Consider the following 14,505-nt stretch of genomic DNA (forward strand, 5'->3'; position numbering starts at 1 on the left):
TTGCTTTCTTGAATAAATTATTTTGGGGTATCTGGGTATTCAGAATAAAAAAATTAGTCTCGATCCTATTTCATACTATACACATAAAAAACTCAATTATAGTAGATAGGAGATATAAATGTGGTGGACTGTATGACACTTCTTTAGGTAAGACACTTTTTAGTGATGCAAAACCTTCTTGGAAAAAAATTAAAATACTTTTTTAAATTTATTTTTTATTATTATACTTTAAGTTCTGGCATACATGTGCACAATGTGCGGGTTTGTTACATAGGAATACATGTGTCATGTTGGTTTGCTGCACCCATCAACTCATCGGTTACATTAGGTATTTCCCCTAATGCTATCCCTCCCCCAGCCCCCCACCCCCCAAAAGGCCCCCGTGTGTGATGTTCCCCTCCCTGTGTCCATGTGTTCTCATTGTTCAACTCCCACTTATGAGTGAGAACATGTGGTGTTGGTTTTCTCTTCTTGTGTTACTTTGCTGGAAGATGTTAGTTTCCAGTTTCATCAATGTCCCTGCAAAGAACATGAACTCATCCTTTCTTATGGCTGCATAGTATTCCATGGTGTATATGTGCCACATTTTCTTTATCCAGTCTATCATTGATGGACATTTGGGTGGGTTCCAAGTCTTTGCTATTGTGAACAATGCTGCAATAAACATACATGTGTCTGTGTCTTTATAGTAGCATGATTTATAATCCTTTGGGTATATACCCAGTAACGGGATTGCTGGGTCAAATGGTATTTCTAGTTCTAGATTCTTGAGGAATCGTGACACTGTCTTCCGCAATGGTTGAACTAATTTACACTCCCACCAACTGTAAAAGCGTTCCTATTTCTCCACATCCTGTCCAGCATCTGTTGTTTCCTGACTTTTTAATGATCGCCATTCTAGCTGGCATGAGATGGTATCTCATTGCGGTTTTGATTTGCGTTTCTCTAATGACCAGTGATGATGTGCATTTTTTTGCAATAAAAAAATTTAAAGAAAATAAACAAAGAAAGCTAACCAAAAAATAATACATGAGACTAAAGTCATTACATTTTAAAATAGAAATTTTGCCACTCATTTTCTTTGATGATAATGTAATAAAACTAGAGGTTAATAAGCAAAGTATAAGAGAGAATATAAAAATAATTGAGATCTTAAATCAAATTTTTTAAGAAGAAACCCACTTCAGTTAATAAGGTAATTACAACTACAATCTCAAATTATATAGAAAATAAAAACATGCTTATGTCACACATAAAGTAAAATTAATTTCAGATGAAGTAAAGATTTAAATGAAGGAAAAAAACCTTAAAGCAGTAAATATTATGTAAGTGAAAACTGATAAACTTGTATGCAAGAAGTTGATTTTGTTTTTTGTTTGTTTGTTTGTTTGTTTTTGAGACAGGGTCTGGCTCTGTTGCTCAGGCTGGAGTGCCGTAGCACCATCTCCACTCACTGTAACCTTGGCCTCCTAGGCTCAAGTGATCCTTCCACCTCAGCCTCCTGAGTAGCTGGGTCTACAGGCACTCACCACCATGCCTAGCTAATTTTTGCATTTTTTGTACAGACGGGGTTTCACCATGTTGCCCAGGCTGGTTTCCAATTCCTGGGCTCAAGTGATCTGCCTGCCTTGGCCTCCCAAAGTGCTGAGATTACAGGTGTGAGCCACCAATATAGGCGAAGAAAGTCCTTTTAAAGCAAAATACTGACATCAGAAAACATAGTAGAATCAATTTATAAAATTTCCTAGAACAGTAAACATATCTATACAAATTTAAAAATATTTAAATGGCAATAAATTTGAAAGTACATTTTACCTTACAGTGAAAAACAAATTAATGCTTTCAATTTGTAAAACTTCAGATAAATCAATAAGATAAAGACTATTACCACGAAAAAAGCAATGAATAAAGATTCTAAAAAGTTAATCTTCGAAAGGAGATGTACACATGAAATATCAAAAGTGTTTATTCAGGCTTGTAAAAGCAATGAAAATGATGACAGCAATAATATGTAATGATTACTTATACAATTGGGATATAATTATGTTAGGTAGGTAGATCTCTGGGGAAAAGCCACCCTGAAACTGTAAACAACAGAAAAACTTTGGGAATTTGGATCTTTTGAACCACCATACAAAAATGGTGAATGAGATGGTGAGGCTGAGCTGGAGAGCGCCAACAAATTTTCCAGGACCATTATGGATCATTGAAAATTTAGAGTTGAGAGCGAGCAGTTATGAGTGTCTCTCAATCACTGGTGAGGGAAAAGGATAAGTCAGTCCTCCTTCTTTCTTCGTATGTATAAATATTGGTTCCAGAAAGACACTGGGCTCTTCTCAGGAGGGTTCAAATAAGAAACACTAAGGAAATGCATGCATGCTCATGAAGAACTTTTCATTGGCCTCTTCCTGTTGTTTTGTGCTCATCAAGGGAACCCAAAATCCCAAGAGCAGTTCCATCTTCTGAGACATAAATCAAGTTAAGTTCTTACCCATCTTCATTTCCATTCCCTGCACTTCCACTAGTTTGGTCCTTGAATAGAAAGGGACCACTCTTTCTTAACACCATGTGTCTGTTCTTTGAGTGGTATCTGGCAAACTTGGCACCTGTACACAGCATGTGGAAAGTGACAAATTGGGGCAAAAACTCAGATGAGTTTTACTTTTAAAATGAATCACATACTATAAGGTGAGTTCTTAGAAATGTAGATTTAACTTATTTTCTCCTGCTTTCCCTCTTTTCTTTATCTCAAACTTTAATTCAGACAATTAGAGAATTGTTAAGACTTTGTCATAAAATCCATTAGATAGTTAGATAGACAGATAGATAGAGACAAAGTCGCTACATATACTAATATACGGTAATATTCAAGTCAAACATTGACCCTGCAGATTGAAATTCTTGCTTTAGACTCCACTGGATGAGGATTTTCACATTCCATCAAAACCGATCATGAAGCTCCGCTAGGGATTCGTCCTCTTGGTACAGTAGAAATTTCAAAGTAATACTGGTTCCATTTTAAAAGTTCTGATATGCATGCTGGTGATTACAGTAGCCTCCTTTCTGCAATTTATTTACATATTTGACAAAGCTTCCTTTAATGTAGCTTAAGCCACATTCCCTGGAGGTAACTTATCTGGGCTTTGAGAAGAGTAGAGACTATAATTTCTCTCATATTGATGAACAAGTTTCATAGTGTTCTCCCACTGAACAATTAGTAAGAATCCTGAACTAATACAACATTTTGTATTAAGTAAAAAATCTTCTGCCTCAATTTCCATTATACAGAATCCCAGCTTCTCTTGACATCAAGGTGGCATAGGCCTCTCTTCTTGCATTGGTCCCATTTTTTTCCTGTCTCATGTTCTAGGTCTTAATTGAGAGGCACAGACTTCATGGAATTGTCTTCTCTTGTGAGATGATTCATTACCTGGATTTATGAGAATAAGGAGTAGAGGAAGATGGTGAGGGGCCAACATGTGATATCTAACAAAGTTAATATTAGAATATATTTAGAAACCTAGGATAGAAGGAGAATGCAAGACAGCTGGCACCTACCCAGTAGATTGTGTTTGGGAGAGCACATATGAATGCCATGTTCTCAGAACCACATAGGAAGTGTTCTAGGGTAACAGAAATGGGGGTGGGGGCAGTCACATATGAAGCTTGGTGCTCTCTGGATAATTTGGGAGGACATGGGAATCCTACTATAGAGTTATGCTGAGATTCTTACCTGCTCTGAGAGACCTAGGAGAAGCCCTTTAAAAGCAGGCAGTAGTGAGGACATCAGTAACAGTATCAGGCATACAATAGTACAAAAAGACCTAGCTCTTAGATTCAGAACTCTCTGAAAACACTGAAAGAATATATGTACTCTCTTTCTCTCTAAGATCAAAAACAGAAATTCCATAATACTGCTGCAAGGCACAATGTGGTAAGACTCACTGTGATTTATTGAGCAGTTATTACCTGCCAGTCACAGTACTACGTGTTTAAATGTATCATCTTATTTAATGCTTATAATTTCTCGGTGAGTAGGTGATGTTAGTAATGCCAAATAACATAAGAGGGAACTAGAGAATGATTTACTAGTACTGTTCAGTTTTCAAATACTCCTTGCTACTAATAATTAAATTTTTGGTGTTTTTTTTTAAGTTTTCCCACGAGCAAGGCAGCAAAAATAGAATGTGGTAGATAGAATTCCAAGCAGCCTTCAAGATTCTTGCCCACTGGTATACACTTTCTGTTTAATAACCTTCCTTTGAGTATGCCTGGGACCTGTTAATATGATGGGATATCACCCCTTTGACTGCATTATATAACATTATATAACATTTTGTCATAGCAAACTGGAGAGAGTTTAATCTCATTGGTTTCAAAGAAGTAACCTGTTGTGTTTTAAGAAGACCAAGTAGCTAGGACTTTCTAGCACCTAGGGGGACCTCTGTAAGGTGAGAGTGATATGTACTGCCAACAAACAGCAAGAAAACTGGGACCTCAGTCCTATAACTACAAGGAATTGAATCATGCACACAACCCCCATAAGGTTGGAAGATGATCCCAGCCTCAGATGAGATTGCAGCCCCTGGTGATACATTGATTAAAACCTGGTGAGACCCTGAACAGGGAACCCAGCTGACCTGACCCACAGAAAGGGCGAGACAATAAATTTGTTTTAAGCCAGTAAGTTTGTGGTAATTTATACACCCATTGAAATCGAGACAATGTGTTTCTCCTAATTTATTCTGCATGTGTCTCTGTGTGTGTGTTTGTATGTGACAGAGAGAGAGAGAGAGAGAGAGAGAGAGAGACTAGGAAATCACTTCATTAGCTTTATGAAGGAAGCTTTGTAACAAGCAAAGTCCATGAAAACTCCAGAATTATCTACCTGGTTTTCACATAGAGAATGACTTCTCAGTTATCAATTAATTGGTAAATGCTGGGTGCTCTTTATATCCCCAGAGGGAGAGAGACCAAGGGTGAGAAGAAATGTCCAACACCAGCCTCGTGACAGTGTTCATCCTCACGGGCCTTCCCCATGCCCCAGGGCTGGATGCCCCACTCTTTGGAATCTTCCTGGTGGTTTACGTGCTCACTGTGCTGGGGAACCTCCTCATCCTGCTGGTGATCAGGGTGGATTCTCACCTCCACACCCCCATGTACTACTTCCTCACCAACCTGTCCTTCATTGACATATGGTTCTCCACTGTCACGGTGCCCAAAATGCTGATGACCTTGGTGTCCCCAAGCGGCAGGACTATCTCCTTCCACAGCTGCGTGGCTCAGCTCTATTTTTTCCACTTCCTGGGGAGCACCGAGTGTTTCCTCTACACAGTCATGTCCTATGATCGCTACCTGGCCATCAGTTACCCGCTCAGGTACACCAGCATGATGAGTGGGAGCAGGTGTGCCCTCCTGGCCACCAGCACTTGGCTCAGTGGCTCTCTGCACTCTGCTGTCCAGACCATATTGACTTTCCGTTTGCCCTACTGTGGACCCAACCAGATCCAGCACTATTTGTGTGACGCACCGCCCATCCTGAAACTGGCCTGTGCAGACACCTCAGCCAACGAGATGGTCGTCTTTTTGGACATTGGGGTAGTGGCCTCGGGCTGCTTTCTCCTGATAGTGCTGTCTTATGTGTCCATCGTCTGTTCCATCCTGCGGATCCGCACCTCAGAGGGGAGGCACAGAGCCTTTCAGACCTGTGCCTCCCACTGCATCGTGGTCCTTTGCTTTTTTGTTCCCTGTGTTTTCATTTACCTGAGACCAGGCTCCAGGGACGTTGTGGATGGAGTTGTGGCCATTTTCTACACTGTGCTGACGCCCCTTCTCAACCCTGTTGTGTACACCCTGAGAAACAAGGAGGTGAAGAAAGCTGTGTTGTAACTGAGAGACAAAGTAGCACATTCTCAGGGAGAATAAATACTAGGAAGTAGATACACTAGTTTGTTTAAAAATAGTAATATAATTTAGTTATTCACATGAAATTGATTATATGTATAATTCTCAGTGTTAAACATTATTCCAAAACACCTGCACAGTTATAATTCTTTCACAGATTGTCTAAGACAGTTTTAACCTCACAGCTAGACTTATATGTATGAGGAACATGCTTATATTCTGATTTATTGATTCATTTCTCATCAATAGGTTCATATTAATTTAAAAAAATATTTTCATCGAATCTCCGGGATAGATGGTTGAGTCCTTCATGTTTACAACTTGATAAAAAGTTTTGTGTTTGTTTGATTTTTTTTGCACACAAACTTAAGAATTTACCATTATGGAGACATCGTTCAAAAATAGCAACAAATATTTGAGGTCGTTTTTCTAATTGTGGCTGTAGCTGTTCAAATTTCTTTTTGGTTTTAATGTATCTGTATATTTGTATGTGTATATACAAATCCAAACGTGTATACAAAAGAAAGTCTGTAACATTTAGCATATTTAACATATAGGTTTTCATCATGTATGTATATGTATCTGTCTATTTACATACACGTATCTGAAAACGTTTCTAGAAACACTATTTTTAATGGGCAAAAATAGCAAGCTATTAATATTTAAATATTATCAATGAATCAAATAGAAATTGTGTATTCACAGAATAGATTACTATCCAGCAATGATAATGTACGATCTACAGCTACATATATAATAGTTTATGCACTTATCACATGCGCCTATTTTATTATGTTTGTTAAGATTCAATATAAAACATTAAATCTCTTAAATATCTAGATCACTTGGGGCTGTTTTGTCCCCTGGTTCATTTGGCAATGTCTGAAATATTCTTGCTTCTCACAGGCACTGGCATCTATTGGCTATAGGTCAGGGGTGTTAAGCATTCCACAATGCACAGGAGAGACCCTCACAACAAGGCTTATCATGGCCAAAATGTCGATAGTGCTGAGGATGAGAACCTGGAGCTGAATTTAATTTTAAGTAACATGTGTAAGACCATGACAATAGAAATAAAATATTTTCAGATAAATATAAAATTTGCTAAAAGAATGTAGATTTACAACTTGCACACACGGAGACTCATATTTTAAAAATGCCAATTTTATTCAAATAGATCTATACATTCAATACTATTCCAAGTAAAATCCCAGCATCTGATTTTGCAGCTATGGACATGTGGATCCTAAAGTTTGGATCGAATAAGTCCCAAAACGGTCAATATTATCTTGAAGAAATAAAACTTAACTGAAAGATTGACAACACTAGTTATCAGAACTTATTACAAAGCTATAGTAACTCAGGAGTGTCTTATTTATATGGGGCTAGACAAATAGAAAATTGTAACTGAATACAGCGTAAAGGAATAGACTTGATACACATTCATATGACAAAGATGACACTGCCGAGCAATAAAGCAAGATTACCTTCTTCAATAAATTATGTTAAGGTATCTGAGTATTCAGAATAAAAAAATTAGTCTTGACCCTGTGTCATACTAGACACATACAAACTCAATTATAGTAGGAGATATGAATGTGGAGGACTGTATGACACTTATTTATGTAAGAGATTTTATAGGAGTGCAAAACCCTCTTGGAAAAAATTAATTAAAAACATATTTTTAAAGAAAATAAATAGAGGAAGCTAACCATAAAAATAATACATGAGACTAAAGTTATTACATTTTGAAATAGAAAATTTGCCACTCATTTTCTTTGATGATAATGTAATAAAACTAGAGGTTAATACACAAAGTATAAAAGAGAATACAAAAATAATTGGGAACTTAAACCAAATTCCTTAAAAAAAAAAACATTTCAGTTAATGAGGTAATTACAACTACAATCCCAAATTATATAGAAAATAAAAACATCCTTATGTTACACATAAAATAAAATTAATTTCAGATGAAGTAAAGATTTAAATGAAGGAAAAGGCCTTAAAACATTTAATATTACATAAGTGAATACTGATAAACTTGTATGTGAGAAAAAAATTTTTTTTGACAGGATCTGGCTCTGTTGTCCAGGCTGGAGTGCTGTGGTGTCACCTCAACTCACTGCAACCTTGGCCTCCCAGGCTCAAGCGATCCTCCCACCTCAGCCTCCTGAGTAGCTGGGACTACAGGCACCCACCACCATACTTGGCTAATTTGTGTAGTTTTTGTAGAGACAGGGTTTCACCGTGTTGCCCAAGCTGGTCTCCAACTCCTGAGCTTAAGCAATCCACCTGCCTTGGCTCCCAAAGTACTGGGATTACAGGCATGAGCCACTGCGCCTGATCAAGAAAATCCCTTTAAAGCAAAATGCCAATATCAGAAAACATATTGGAATCAGTTTATAAAATTTCCTAGAACAGCAAAAATATCTATGCAAGTTTAAAAAGTATTTAAGTGGTGATAAATTTCAAAGTACATTTTACCTTACAATAAAAAACAAATTAATGTTTTCAATTTGTAAAACTTCAGATAAGTCAGTAAGATAAAGACTATTACCTCAAAAAAAAGGCAATGAATAAAGATTCTAAAAAGTTAATTTACAAAAGGAGACATATGCATGAAATATCAAAATTGTTTACTCATGTTGTAAAAGCAATGAAAATTATGACAGCAATAATATCTAATGATTACTTATACAGTTGGGATATAATTATGTTAGGTAGGTAGATCTCTGGGGAAAAGCCACCCTGAAACTCTAAACAACAGAAAAAGCTGGGGAATTTGGATGATTAAAACCACCATAGACAGTGAACGAGTGAGTGATGCTGAGCTGGAGAGCACCAAAAAGTGAGGACCATTATGGATTATGGAAAATTTTAAGTTGAGAGCAAGCAGTTGTGAGTGTCTCTCAGTCACTGGTGAGAGAAAAGGGTAAGTCAGTTATTCTTTCCTCTAAGGTACAAATACTGATTCCAGGAAGGCATGGGCTCATCTCAGGAGGCTAAATAAAAAACTCTAAGGAAATGTGTGCATGCTTATGAAGAACCTTTCATTGGTCTCTTCCTGTTGGTTTTGTATGCATCAAGGGAACCTAAAAGCTGAAAAGGAATCCCATCCTCTGAGACACAAATCAACTTAAGTTCCTACCCATATTCATTTCCATTCCTTGCACTTCAACTGGTTTGGTCCTTAAGTAGAAAAGGACCACTCTTTCTTAACACTGTATCTGGTCTTTGAGTGGTATCTTGCAAACTTAGCACCTGTACACAGCATGTGGAAAGTGACAAATTGGGGCAAAAACTCAGATGAGTTTTACTATTGAAATGAATCACCTACTGTAAGGTGAGTTCTTAGAAATGTAGATTTAACTTATTTTCTCCTGCTTTCCTTCTTTACTTTATGTCAAACTTCCATTCAGATATAAGATATTCGAGAATTGTTAAGACTTTGTTATAAAATCAGTTAGATACATAGATAGATAGATAGTAATTGATGGGATACTAATAGAGACAAAGTTGCTATGTATACTTCTATATGTTAATATGCAAGTCAAACATTGACCCTGCGGATTGAGACTCTTGCTTTAGGTCTCAGGCTACCTTGGACTTCACTGGATGAGGATTTTCACATTTCATCAAATCTGATCATTGAAGCTATTCTGGGAATTGTTCCTCCTGGTGCAGTAGAAATTTCAGAGTATCTTGGTTCTATTTTAAAAGTTCTGATATCCTTGTTGGTGATTGCAGTAATCTCCTTTCTGCTATTTATTGACATATTTCAAAAACCTTTCTTTAAAGTAGCTTAAGCCACATTCCCTGGAGGTATCTTCTCTGGGATTTCTGAAGGGCAGAGATCATGGCTTCTCTCACACTGGTGAACAAGTTTCATAGTATTTGCCCACTGAACAATTAGTAAGACTCCTGAACTAAGACAACATTTTGTATTAATATTAATATTAAGCAAAGAACCTTATTTTGGCCCTGATTTCCATTATACAGAATCCCAGCTTCTCTTGACATCAAGGTGGCATAGGTCCCTCTTCTTACATTGGTCCCGTTTTTCCTGTCTGAGCTTCTAGGTCTTAATTAAGAGACAGACTTGATGGAATTGTCTTCTTTGTGAGATCATTCATTACCTGGATTTATGAGAATGAGGAGTAAAGGAAGATGGTTGAGGCAACACATGATACCTAACAAAGCCAATATTAGAATATATTTAGAAACCTAGGGTAGAAGGAGTATGAAAGACAGCTGGCCTCTACCCAGTGGATTGTGTTTGGGAGAGCACATATGAATGCCATATTCTCAGAACCACATAGGAAGTGTTCTAGGGTAACAGAAATGGGGGCAGGGGGCAGTTATGCATGAACCTTGATGCTCTCTGGATCATTTGGGAGGTCGTGGGAATCCCATTATGGAGTTGCGCTGAGATTCTTACCTGCTCTGAGAGACCAAGGACAAGCCCTTTGAAAGCAGGCAGTAGTGAGGACATCAGTAACAGTATCAGGCACAAAATAGTCCACGAAGACCTAGCTCTTAGATTCAGAAGGACTCTCTGAAAACACTGAAAGAATATATGTACTCTCTTTCTTCCTAAGACCAAAACTGGAAATTCTGTAATACTGCTGCAAGGCACAATGTGATAAGACTCACTGTCATTTATTGAGCAGTTACTACCTGCCAGGCACAGTACTTAGTACTTTATATGTATCATCTTATTTAATGCTTATAACTTCTCAGTGAGGTAGGTGATGTTAGTAATGCCAAATAACATATGAGGAAACTAGAAAATGATTTAGCTGAACTGTTCAGTTTTCAAATATTCCCAGCCACTAACAATTAAATTCTTGGTGTTTTTTTTTTAAGTTTTCCCATGAGCAAGGAAGCAAAAATGAATGTGGTAGGTAGAATTTGCAGTAGCCTTCAAGATTCCTGCCGTCTAGTATATGCTTTCTATTTAATAACCTTCCTTTGAGTATGCCTGGGACCTGTTAATATGATGGAATATCACCCCCGTGACTGCATTACATAACATTATGTAATACTTTGTCATAGCAAACTGGAGAGAGTCTATCTCGTTGGTTTTGAAGAAGTAACCTGTGGTGTTTTAAGAAGGCCAAGTAGCTAGGACTTTCTTGGACCTAAGGTGACCTCAGTAAGTTGAGAGTTACATGTCCTGCCAACAAACAGCAAGGAAACTGGAACCTGAGTCCTAAAACTGCAAGGAACCGAATCGTGCCAACAACCACAAGAAGCTTGGAGAATGATCCCCAACCTCAGATGAGATTGCAGGCCTTGGTGATATGTTGATTAAAACCTGATGAGAGCTAAACAGAGGGCCCAGCTGACCTGACCCACAGAGAGGGTGAGACAATAAATTTGCATGTTTTAAGCCAGTTAAGTTTGTGGTAATTTATACACCTATTAAAATCTAAGGCAATGCGTTTCTCCTAATTTCTTCCGCATGTGTCTCTGTGTGTGTGTATGTGAGACAGAGAAAGACTAGGAAATCACTTCATTAGTTTATGAAGGAAGCTTTGTAACAAGCAAAGTCCACAATAACTCCAGAATTATCTACCTGCTTGATGCAGTTTCCACACAGAGAATGGATTCTCATTTCTCAATTAAGTGCTAAATGCTGGGTGCTCTTTATATTCCCAGAGGGAGAGAGACCAAGGGTGAGAAGAAATGTCCAACGCCAGCCTTGTGACAGCGTTCATCCTCATGGGCCTTCCCCATGCCCCAGTGCTGGACGCCCCCCTCTTTGGAGTCTTCCTGGTGGTTTATGTGCTCACTGTACTGGAGAACCTCCTCATCCTGCTGGTGATCAGGGTGGATTCTCACCTCCACACCCCCATGTACTACTTCCTCACCAACCTGTCCTTCATTGACATATGGTTCTCCACTGTCACGGTGCCCAAAATGCTGATGACCTTGGTGTCCCCAAGTGGCAGGGCTATCTCCTTCCACAGCTGTGTGGCTCAGCTCTATTTCTTTCACTTCCTAGGGGGCACCGAGTGTTTCCTCTACACGGTCATGTCCTATGATCGCTACCTGGCCATCAGTTACCCGCTCAGGTACACCAGCATGATGACTGCGCGCTCGTGTACTCTCCTGGCCACCAGCACTTGGCTCAGTGGCTCTCTGCACTCTGCTGTCCAGACCATATTGACTTTCCGTTTGCCCTACTGTGGACCCAACCAGATCCAGCACTATTTGTGTGACGCACCGCCCATCCTGAAACTGGCCTGTGCAGACACCTCGGCCGTAGAAATTGTCATTTTTGTGACTGTTGGAATAGTGGCCTCGGGCTGCTTTCTCCTGATAGTGCTATCCTATGTGTCCATCGTCTGTTCCATCCTGCGGATCCACACCTCACAGGGGAGGCACAGAGCCTTTCAGACCTGTGCCTCCCACTGCATCGTGGTCCTTTGCTTCTTTGGCCCTGGTCTTTTCATTTACCTGAGGCCAGGCTCCAGGAAAGCTGTGGATGGAGTTGTGGCCGTTTTCTACACTGTGCTGACGCCCCTTCTCAACCCTGTTGTGTACACCCTGAGGAACAAGGAGGTGAAGAAAGCTCTGTTGAAGCTGAAAGACAAAGTAGCACATTCTCAGAGCAAATAGACACTAGGGAAGATTACATATCTTAGCTCTTGTGAATAGTGCTGTGAAAAACATACAGGGGCAGGTATGTTTTGGATGTAATGAATTCTTTTCCTTTGGGTAGACACCCAGTAGTGGAACTGCTAGATTAAATGGTAATTCTATTTTTAGTTCTTTGAGAAATCTCCACACTGTTTTCCATAGAGGTTGTACTAGTTTACATTCCCACCAACAGTGTATAAGTGTTCCCTTTTCTCTACAGCCTTGCTAACATCTGTTATTTTTTTTATCTTTTTAATAATGGTGATTCTGACTGATTTTGTGGCTTTAATTTGCATTTCTGTGATGATTATTGATGTTGAGCATTTTTTCATGTGCCTGTTAATCACTTATATGTTTTCTTTTGAAAAATGTCTGTTCATTTGCTTTACCAACCTTTTAATGAGATTATTTGCTTTTTGTTGTTAAGTAATTTGAGTTCTTTGTAAATTCTGGATATGAGTCCCTATTGGATGCATAGTTTGCAAATATTTTCTCCCATTCTGTTATTTCTGTTGATTATTTCTTTTGCTGTGCAGAAGCTTTTTAGTATAAGTCTTATTTGTCGATTTTAATTTTTGTTGCCTGTGCTTTTGAGGTCTTAGTCATGAATTTTTTGCCTAGACCATGTCCAGAAGAGTTTTCCTGAGGTTTTCTTCTAGCATTTTTATAGTTTCAGTAGACTGTGCTTTTTTTCCCTACCTTTTAACATGTCTTATAATTTTTTGTTGAAAGCTAGACATGTTGTGTCAGGTAATAGGAACTGAGATAAATAGGCAATTAGAAGGAAGATTTATGGTAATCTAGTCTGGCTAGAAGTTGGACTGTGTGTCATGTTTGTAGGGACCAAAGGCTTCAAATTCCTCTAGTGTCTTGTTTTGCCTTGCCCATTTATTTTATGTATCCTTAAATACTAGTCCTCAAAGAGAGTCTGTGACTAGTAACTTTCAGCTCTTCAACTCTTTTATTTACTGTTATTTACTGGAGCCCTGTTGGTATGGTTATAAGAGTTGAGGGAGGAGTATTGTCCTGTAAAATTCTGATTCAATGCTTGTGTTTTTAGTGGGCCTGTCTTTAGAACTGTGACCTTCACAACTGTTTTCATAAGTACCTCCCATCTCAATTCCCTGTTTCTCCCATTCTCTTCTCCAGCTACATTCAACATTCCCAATCTAATTCCTCTAAAACTGACCCGTTTAATATGTTTTCCCCTTTAAGTAAGACAGGAGGGCTATAGGGGTCAAACTCATGTAGGAGAAATGCATTTCCCCCATTTGGGATAAGAATCTGACAAAGCCTTTGCCCAGGGAACAGACATGTGATGTAGAGGAAGCTCTGGGTATGTTTCACAATGGTTACCTATCCCCTAACTCTACCAGAGCCAAGAGGGGATTTTTTTTAAAATTTTATTTTTGGCTTTTCATGATAGGAAACTGGAGGGGGTTCATGAAGGTAAAGTCCATAAACATGTAGGACCCCACCTAAAATAAATTGACCCTTTTAGCTTTTTATGAGTAGACATTTAAAAAATGTCCTTTATATCTCTGATAATACTTCTTACTTGAAAGTTCACTTTATTTGCTAATAATATAGTCATATTAGTTTTTTTCCTAGTATTTTCTTGGCATAAATTTTCTACCCTTTAACTTTCCGTGTGTGTGTGTGTGTGTGTATTTGTATTTAGTGTAGTTGTTTTTAAACCAGATATAATTAGATGTTGCTTCTTTTATAAGCTGCCTGTTTTACTTATTTATTTATTTATCTTTTTTTGTAGTGTGTTACTGTATCTGTAATAGTCTAATATTTTGTTGTTTTCTATTCTTACCTTAAATTCCTTTCTCTTTATTCATGTTTCTCAATCTTTTTTGTATTTTTCAAAATATTTAATGTATTAATCAAGTATTTTCATTAGTTTATTTCATTTTTCATTACTTTTAACTATTTTTACTTTTTATTATA

General features: G+C 38.1%; 2 protein-coding genes across 2 annotated transcripts; both read left to right on the top strand.

The window, feature by feature from the left end:
- The first annotated feature begins 4,989 nt into the window (after positions 1-4,989).
- On the top strand, positions 4,990-5,889 carry LOC100971818 (olfactory receptor 10G9). The gene has a single exon (XM_003819959.3). It carries the CDS (start codon positions 4,990-4,992, stop codon positions 5,887-5,889), a length of 900 nt encoding a protein of 299 aa, XP_003820007.2.
- Positions 5,890-8,766: 2,877 nt separating this feature from the next.
- Positions 8,767-13,015, top strand: LOC100969411 (olfactory receptor 10G8). Its single transcript, XM_003819952.5, has 2 exons — positions 8,767-8,836; positions 11,566-13,015. The coding sequence occupies exon 2, from the start codon at positions 11,593-11,595 to the stop codon at positions 12,526-12,528; it is 936 nt and encodes a 311-aa protein (XP_003820000.1). The 5' UTR covers positions 8,767-8,836; positions 11,566-11,592; the 3' UTR covers positions 12,529-13,015.
- Positions 13,016-14,505: the final 1,490 nt, after the last annotated feature.

The sequence above is a fragment of the Pan paniscus genome, chromosome 9, assembly GCF_029289425.2.
Source record: "Pan paniscus chromosome 9, NHGRI_mPanPan1-v2.0_pri, whole genome shotgun sequence".
Classification (NCBI taxonomy): domain Eukaryota; kingdom Metazoa; phylum Chordata; class Mammalia; order Primates; family Hominidae; genus Pan; species Pan paniscus.